This window comes from Mytilus edulis, chromosome 4, assembly GCF_963676685.1.
Source record: "Mytilus edulis chromosome 4, xbMytEdul2.2, whole genome shotgun sequence".
Classification (NCBI taxonomy): Eukaryota; Metazoa; Mollusca; class Bivalvia; order Mytilida; family Mytilidae; genus Mytilus; species Mytilus edulis.
The window spans coordinates 46,099,060-46,109,046 of record NC_092347.1 but is presented as its reverse complement, the minus strand read 5'-3'; the positions used below and the strand labels follow the sequence as shown (position 1 = coordinate 46,109,046).

The 9,987-nt window shown below is 32.0% G+C and overlaps 1 protein-coding gene across 1 annotated transcript; it reads right to left on the bottom strand.

Moving 5' to 3' along the window:
- On the bottom strand, positions 1-7,905 carry LOC139519820 (microfibril-associated glycoprotein 4-like). Its single transcript, XM_071312095.1, has 6 exons — positions 7,807-7,905; positions 3,474-3,635; positions 3,006-3,136; positions 1,912-2,008; positions 1,093-1,257; positions 1-290 (listed from the first exon to the last, which is right to left on the bottom strand). Exons 1-6 carry the CDS (start codon positions 7,889-7,891, stop codon positions 43-45), a joined length of 888 nt encoding a protein of 295 aa, XP_071168196.1. The 5' UTR covers positions 7,892-7,905; the 3' UTR covers positions 1-42.
- Positions 7,906-9,987: the final 2,082 nt, after the last annotated feature.

Genomic DNA, 9,987 nt, shown 5'->3' with positions numbered 1-9,987 from the left:
GAACATTGCATTTTTTATTGTTCATAATTTATATTCATCTACCTAGGCTTTGCGGATCATCATTACTGTTTCTTTCAGTGAGTAGTAATACCCCTTCCAGGTTTTCCATTCCATCCCATCAGCAAATGATTTATGTTTCCCTTTCAGATAGGGCCCATTCAGGTTGCTAAAGTGACAATAATTATACCACCAGCCTCCCTTGTACATCACTGCACATGGATCTCCACCTGAGTCGTTATCCTTATCTTTTGTAGAGAATTTCTGTCCATTATGGTAAGTCAATGAATCTCCTTTAAATGTACGCATAATGTTACTATACAAATTCAACTAATCACGTCATATCCAAAATGCGTAATAACGATGATATTGGCAATCATATAACTATGTTTCGTATGTAGAAAATAGTTGTAATTTCTGAATCTAGACTCTACAGTATTTTGATATTGAGAAAAGTTTCTGATACAAGTAAAAAAACAATAGATAATTTTTTTAAAAGAAGGAGTTATAATTAATGAATGTGGTTAGTTTTTTTTTTTTTTTTTTTTTTTGGTTTTCACTACTCCTGAAGAACTTAAAAAACTCTATTTGCCATCTCCCCGGTTTTTAACTGCGAGTTTTGGGAATCTTTAAAACCAAAACACCAGCAGCATTAGAATTGACTGATTTGAAAATTGTGAATATTTGTTAATGTCTTAGATTTTATAGTTAATTTGACATAAACATTACGTAGTCAGATTTTGCGATCGATGGGAAGTGTTCAATGACATGCGTTCCTGAAGTATAGATGTAAATTCACAGTGGACCTGAAATCTGCCATATGTTAAAATATTACGTCAGCATACCATTTTTTCTAAATCATCAGACAGAAAGTCAAAGATGAAAAACTTTTTAAAGTATGAGTCGATTAAAAAAAATCTAAATTTGGAAGGTTAAATTGTATTTTTCAAAAAAAAAAATTCCAGGGTCTTTTATAGCTGACTATGCTTTGTGGGCTTTACGCATTGTTGAAGGTTGTACGGTGACCTAAAGTTGTTAATTTCTATGTCATGTTGTCTCTTGTGAAGAGTTGTCTCATCTTCTTTTTCATATTACCTGCATCGCCAGAATATCCACTAACACTCAAAACATAACTATAACTTTCGCTACCAACACCGAACTTGTCATACAGGGCATACTTCCGGTTGTTTTCGAAGTCTTCCATATCAATCCTCAGTTTATATTTTCCTTGAGATGTAAGTTGATGTAGATGGTCGTTACCTTATGTAAATTTAAATTTAAATTTACTATTTATGACAATTTAGTTATTTTTTTATTTTTTTTAAATTAGGTGATTATGGCAGACAGCAAATCATAATTCATAGAAGGACAGAAACATTAAGTTATTATAGTCACCGAAGAGTTTCTCTTCTCAAGACGGGTACATAAGCGTGTTAGGTGTTAACGTATGATAAAGTCAGTACAGAAAAACACTCAATAATACAGTTAAAAAAATACAAAATCATTAAAAACAAATATGTATCCAATAATAGCAATATAACTGGAAATCGAATGAAACCATTGTTTCTGATATAAAATCACGACGTTCTATACACCGAATCTCTCGATTGCTCTATCTCGGAGAGGATGACAATAAAGCGTCATAATCAGTCATTTGGACATGCAGAATTAACATTGTTTAATAATACAATGTACACAATTGATATTGATAAATATGATAGTGAAAAGATACGATGACTATATAAATCACCACCGTTGTAAACCAGTCTATCTAACTTCAAAGTCGATTCTTAAAAATCTTTTAAATGTTTTATATTTCTAAGCTATGACTAAATGACAGTACAGGAGATGAACTTAACTTTCTATATATGATATTTAATTATATTTGTATATATACGAAACAGTATTTATTACCCAACCAAAATTCTTCACTCTGGTTACCAAATCCTTGTTTATAAGTGGCCCAGTCTCTATAGAAATTAGTCTTTCCGTTCATTCTACGTTGAAACACCTGAAAAGAACAACAAAAAACAAATATGTTCACATAGACGTATGGTCATTGAATTTTAGCAACCCAATGGAAAATGTAATATTTTTAAAATACTTTAATGCAACAAGTCTTCGATTGTTAATGAAAATGACAAATGATAGAAATAATTATAATAATTATAAAAAAAAAAATAATAATATGTTGATTAAAATAAATGACGAGGTTAGTTATAATGATTATAGTTATCAGTAATAAAAAACCAAGAATTACATTTTTTCAGAGATAAGCAATACAAATATAACTAGAGTTGCCATTGCAAGCAATAGCGGATGTCACCCTGGTCCACCAATTGCCACTAAACAGCAGCTATGGTAACGGCAGCCATTTTGGAAATTTTAAAGTTGAATGCCGCATCTAGATTTACAAGTCGTAACGTTTCATACATTATTGAAGAATTTTCAAAATTTTGTTATTTTTGAACAGTTTCCATGGCAACATTTGAAAATTCCAAAGTCATACTGCTGCTTCATATTGTGCTCCTCATAATATTATACCATCATATAACATTTAATGGCCGTAGAATTCATTTAACACTAATGTTCAGGAATGTTCCATGAAAGTTTTCATATTTTTGCTGTTACCATGGCAATGGCAGTCATCTTGGAAATGCCAACCCCCAATTGCACATCTGCACATAGGGGTTAACATTATGGTAAAGTTCCATCAGCATTGGTCCATGCAATTCCGAGAAATAGTGTGGACAAAAAAGTGTGGAATAATAATTATAAATAAAAAAAAAGAATCGAGCAATAACAATATGTCACCCGACCTCCGTCAGGGTGACATAAATAGTATTTGCACTAGATTGCAGAATTTCTTCCAGTGTGATACACTGACTCGTAGTTTGTTGATATACAGTATTTCAGGGTAATTTTTATTTCAATTTTTATAAATTAATAAAATAAATTCATGAACAAGTCTTTTTTTATTTTTCATCTAGAATTCTCCTTAAACTCACAGTCCAACCCCCGCCATGTTTCTTCATTTCACAGAAAACATTGAAACCAGACGTTTTATCAGGAAAGATCTTGTAAATTCCATTTTTACAAGTTGATTTGTCTAGATCACCACAGTCAGTTGGTTTTGTTACTGAAATATAGATATATAAATTTTTACAATTAAAACAAGTTACATTTTGACCGTTGATTATTTGATGCATAAAGTATAGTAAAATAAATCAAGTCATATGATTTGATATCTCTAAGCAAAGTTAACGGTCAATAACGTTTTTACCAAATGTTCATGACAATCTTGATGTAACTGACTGTTATTTAATTATTTTTTTAAAGAATTGATCTTAATGTTTATATTTATATGTATAAAATTTTGGTATTAAACTATTTATTCGACAAAAACACTAACAGTCATGTTTACTAACACATTACATCAGTTATTTTACAAGAAGTTATAAAAATGGCTTTCATACCTGTGCATGAGGATTCGGGTTCATCATCCTCCTCCGTCTCATCATCATCATCATCTTCATTAACTATTTTCTTTTGTGGTTTTTCTTTGACTGTTTTGCATGCACAATTGTCAGAGAGTAACCCAACTACTTTATTAGCTGTTTCACCATAAAATGTTACCGCTACAACAGAAATAAATGTCATCAAAAATTCATTATACATTTAACCGTTTTTAATATAGATAAAGGGTATTGATATTGATAATTTTTCTCTAAACTATGTGTCTTCTATATCAAACAGAGCATATCGATACTATATATAATATATAACTTTATTTGCAAAACAAACAGAAACCACTTTTATGTTATAGTAAATACATATTAATAACTAGGTACTTCCTTTTTATTTCATTTCATTTGTTTTATTGTCCCTAACAAGAATATATATGGTTTAGGGGTGGGGATCTGGACCGTTTACAAGATAAAAGCACATTCTCAAATTGAACGGGGTGGAGGTGACCCCCTGGGACTTCCCTTTAATTTCATTTGAAGAGTTTTATTGCCCCCAACAAGAATATATATGGTTTAAGGGTGGGGATCTGGACCATTTTAAAGATAATAGCAAATTCTCAAATTGAACGGGGTGGGGATGACCCCACGGACTTCAATTTAATTTCATTTGAATTTTTTTATTGTCCCATTCAAGAATATATATGGTTTTGGGGTCGGGATCTTGACCGTTTACAAGTTTTCAAAAAAAGGGGTGGGGGGACCCCCTAGGGACTTCCCTTTTATTTCGTTTTATTTGTTTTATTATTCCCTACAAGAATATATATGATTTAGGGGTGGGTATCTGAACCGTTTACAAGTTAATGGAACATTCGCAAATTGAACGGGGTGGGGTGACCCCCCGGGACTTCCCTATAATTTCATTTGATTTGTTTTATCGTCCCATTCAAGAATATATATGGTTTAGGGGTGGGGATCTGGACCGTTTACAAGATAATAGCAAATTCTCAAATTTAAGGGGGTGGGGAAGATACCCCAGGAACTCACCCTATATTTCATGTGATTTGTTTTATTGTCCTATCATCATTTCTGAAGACTGCATGTGTCTATCACTTACAGTTTACAAGTTATATTCATTTGAAATTTTTAGAAAATAAAATCCCATAGGGTTCTATAGTAAACCCCTCCCTTCTTTCTGCCCCCCAAAATACCCCTGAATAGACCCCAATGCAAAAACGAAATGGCCCACCTAGACCTAGACATATTAGTCTAACATTCTATGAAACCCTAAGTAAATCTGAGAGGTGGTTTTGGAGAAACGCTGCGGACAAGTTCATTTGTAAAGTTGCGGAAGAATAGGAAGAGGATGAAGAAGAAGAAGAATAATAAAAAATATAAATCAATTGCTTTAAAAAAGCAATTGTAGGGGGTCTTTCCCCCTGTAAAATTAATTGAATTGGGGGGTGTTTGTTTGTTTGTTTGTTTGTTTCTGTATGGGGTCTATATTATTGTTACCGGAGAAGTTTCATGTTTAGTTTGGAAAGTTTTTCTTTTATTTTAGGTACAGCGCGCGCGCCACATCACGTGACACGGGTTTATAATAACGAAAAGATAGTCTTTTTATTTCTTTTTAGGTGGGGACGTTAAACAGACAACATCTATAGAGATGGAATGTACACAATGTAATTTCTTTTGTCATTGTAGGAAATTGACATTTTGATGACAGTTCACAAGTAGTGCATGTTTTGGATTTAATTGATCCGGTGTAACTTTAAAACACATTTATTGATTATTTTCTGATAATGTACATTTTTCAGCACCTGTTTGTAACACAGATTAGTATTTCAAACTCGGAGCGGACATTTTATTGTAGGTTTTTACTGAGATTTACGGACCTAGCAAGCTATTTTTACAGCATTGCCATTTCTTTTCTCTAGGAAAAGCTTTGAGAGATATCTGCACCAAGTTTTTTTATAAACGTTTAGTACATGTATGCCCTGCTGACTGCAAATTTTGAGGTCGATTGTACTTGTAGTTTCAGAGAACATGTGGATTTTTTTTTCAGAAGTGACGTAAGAACAATATTAAATTTCAATTTTTCTTGAATAATTGAGAGTTTGTTCCTTCAATAAACTGTCATGATTAAACAGTCATACAGATTGATTGATTGATTGATTGATTGATTGATAAGTTGGTTAGTTGGTTGTTTGGTTGGTTGATTGGTTGGTTGGTTAAACACGTTGGATAGGGTCAATTGAAACACGGAAAAAGAAACAAAGAAGATCTTGGACCCTATATTAAACACATGAGACGGAAACATGATTGATTGATCATGATCATGATTGATTGATTAGTTGATTGATTAATTGATTGATTAGTTGGTTGGTTGGTTGGTTAAACACGTTGGATAGGGTCAATTGAAACACGGAAAAAGAAACAAAGAAGATCTTGGACCCTATATTAAACACATGAGACGGAAACATGATTGATTGATCATGATCATGATTGATTGATTGATTGATTGATTGATTGATTGATTGATTGATTAGTTGGTTGGTTGGTTGGTTGGTTGGTTGGTTGGTTAAACACATTGGATAGGGTCAATTGAAACACGGAAAAAGACACAAAGAAGATCTTGGACCCTATATTAAACACATGAGACGGAAACATGATTGGTTGATCATGATCATGATTTATTGATTGATTGATTGATTGATTGATTGGTTGGTTGGTTGGTTGGTTGGTTGGTTGGTTGGTTGGTTGAACCCTATAAGAAACACACGGAAACATGATTGATTGATTGATCATGATCATTATTGGTTGATTGATCATGATCATGATTGATTGATTGATTGATTGATTGGTTGGTTGGTTGGTTGGTTGGTTGGTATGTTGGTTGGTTGGTTGGTTGGTTGGTTGGTTGGTATGTTGGTTGGTTGGTTGGTTGAAATTCAAACACACATAAAACTGTTTAAATAGTGCCAAAACCACATAATTTGATGACCTTGACCTTTGACCTTGTAACCTTCGTCAAGGTCATTGCTCCACAAGGTCATTGCAAAAGACCCTATGGGTCAAGGACCTTTTGTTTAAGAGTTTTGCCTAAAAATGGCCTTTTAAAAACCATCGATGGGAGTTATGTCCCTTACATGATGGTAAAATCAATATAGTCATAATGTAAAAAAAAGTTGCCCCTTGAAGTACCAAGCATTTTTCACTGCTTAATTTTTTTGTATCTATAACCGTTCAAGAGTTATAGGGAAATCAAAGACATATGAAAATCTAAAATATGACCTTGACCTTTGACCTTGACCTAATTTTCTAAGTTAGGAATCAGGGGACTCAAATAAAAACATTCCAGGGTTATACGGTTAACGGTTTATGAGTTAAAAAAACATACCGACAAATTTATTCCGAAAAGATAGATAACTCCTATAAAATTTCTTCGAATCGCTTCGATCCAAATACGCCAAAAATTACTGAGGATGTAACGAACAATTTTGTAAAATAAATTTGTCATAATCTTTAACGGTTGCGAAGGAGATGCCATAACAAGGAAAACAGTGTTTGGGGAGATAACTCCTACAAAGAAAAGTATTCGTTTACGCAGGGTAAATTTCAAAAGCGCATAAACTGTTCGATATCATATACAAAATATCTAAGCGACATATTGCGAAACAAATGTTTATCGCAAGAACAAAATTAGGCGGAAGAAAAAAAAAATAATCAGAAGAAAAACAATAGGTCTTTCCACAGAAAAGTGAAAAGACCTAATAATAAGAACTGAACAAAAACAATAAGTCTCCATACTTTGTTTGGGAGACTTAAAATAATAATACTTTGTTTCGTAAACAAATACAGCTCATAGAATTAAACAGATACATAATTTATACAGTTTACATATACATATATAGCATTAATATCATAAACAATTTCTAACATGTAGCGGAGTTTGGCATACACTTTTCCACTAGTATAAACGGTACATAACAAACAGTCAAGTGTATCGAATTTTCTCTGCCTCATAAAGGTATTTACCCAGATTATTTAATTCCTTAATATTTCTTACAGATGATAACTGTACTAGTTTGAAAGTGGATTGATTTACTTCTGACATAGACAAAACAAACATCAGAAAAACTCGACATTAGTAATATACATGTTAAAAACAGTTATTGGTCTCCTTTTCTCAGTAACAAATTAAATAAATTAACCTGGAAAAAGGAACGAAACAAAAAAAAATGCCTCAAGAGTGATTGTCTTGTTAATCATATTATGATATCTTTTCAACTAGTTCAATAAAAAATAATTTAAAGCAATATGAAATAAAACAAAAATAGTATACCAGATGCGCAGTCCCTTACTGGTGTTGATTCTCCAATGATGTTTCCCGTAAAGAAAATCAGCGTTATGGCTGTATAGAGAATCATCTTGATGTCTAAAATGTGCATTACAAAAGCCTGTTCACCTTGTATGAAATGTCGTTTATATACAAGGACTGTAAATTGATTTTTACAAGGTGTTACTTTTTTGGCAGGTTGCATACATTTCCTAATATTCTGTTAGCATGACAAAATTAATAGATATACTGTTATTTGAGAATAGATGTTGTTTGTAAATTTTCTTTACAAAGATTTTGATTATCAAAGTACATTTTTACTTGTAGAAAATTTCTAAAATTACGCTTAGAATATTTTATTAATTACGTAACATAACATCTTAGTTTGCAATGATAAAATCAATGCTACTTCGATTTACATTTTCGGCAGATGACAATTTTTCCGTACTGAAGCGTCCAATGTTAAGGGGAGTAAAAAGAAACAACCACAAAACACAGCAAAACTTTGAAATAAAGAGTATGCAGGATACTATCCAAAGGCGGAAGCAAGTTTTGTACCCGATTGACTCCGTCCGTCCATCCATACGAAGTTGAAAGAAATATTTTGTCAACGACTTCTTGGCTTCTTTGAAAAGAAATGATTTAAAACTGTATCAACAGATTGTAGCTATAGTAAGCAATTTCTACATATGCTATCTACCCACTTCTTGTTTGCCGACAGTTTGATATTTTACATCATTCATTGTACAAGAAAAGTGTCGTCAAAGTTTTTTTACAGTTCCCATTGGAAAGAATGATTTAATTATTAGTCTGCGGTTGATAATGTTTATAGCGAGTACGCAATTGTTGCATCTGACATGCAAAAATGCACTCTCTGCTCGCCGATAGCCTGAATTTTACAAGCCTTAGACTCAATATACAACCGGGAACTTTTTCTTGACAGTTTCCTTAGCGTCTTTGAACGAAATTCTGAACGATCAGAAATGCTTCAGCATAAATATTACCTTAATCTACCGACGCAAGTTCTTATAAAATAACCATTAAATACTACCCTTCGATCAGTTTTCGACATACCAGCTCCAGACCGCTATTAAACTGATCGAAAATTTATGTCTCATTCATATTAAAGATTCAGCACAATCCCTCCCGTTTGGTGTTTAGTACAAGAAAGTTTATACACCTGCCCTTCGGAAGAGGTTTGAAAACTTAATTTTGTTTGTTAATAAGGCTTTCGATGTGATTTGTAAGTTGAATGTGCATTTATGATATTGTATCACTTGGAATTTTATTAAAAATCTAAAAGTTTACACAGTTAAACGCGGTTCTAGTGATCCAAAATACTTTTTACAGTTGTTCGTATGTTTTGCACTTACTTGTGATCCTGGTAACGCATGTTATAACATTTAAAAAAAAAAAAGAATTTTATTGCCACTTTGGCGTGTACCAACCCAACCCTAAGAGTACAAATCAAGAGTATAAAAAAATCTGCATAGAATCATAGCAACTAATACCTTTTTATACAAAATTAAATTAAAAGACACCAAGATGTGTACTTTTTGTAAACTTGGTGAAGAAACCATTGAACACCTTTTTTTGAATGCCCAATAAATCTTTTTTTTTTGTAAACTTTGTTCTTAACAAAGAGAATGTGTTTCTTAGTTGCAAACATGAAAGTTTATTACTGAATATGTTAGTCATAATTACAAAGAATTATATATACAAATGTAAATTAAATAAAGAAATACCAATTTCTTGAACATTATATTGCAGAGAAAAATAACAGAGTCCAAATTAAATAAAGAAATACCAATTTCTTGAACATTATATTGCAGAGAAAAATAACAGAGTCCAAATTAAATAAAGAAATACCAATTTCTTGAACATTATATTGCAGAGAAAAATAACAGAGTCCAAGTGTGTGAAAAATTTTGGTCTCCTTTACATGTAATATTTAACTAATTATTGTTTCATATAAATGAGAAATTTTATTTTTAATTTTCATATATGAGCCAGTCCATGCGAAAAGGTACAAAAAGTCCTTTTGGTAAACTTTACAGGACACGTTATCAAAGTTTGTTATAGTATTTTTGAAAAACGATTTTATCCGAAAAAAAATTACATTAATGTAAACATTCATAAGATTGTCAATTCTATCCCGAATTTGTCAACTAAAACCGAAAAAGACGT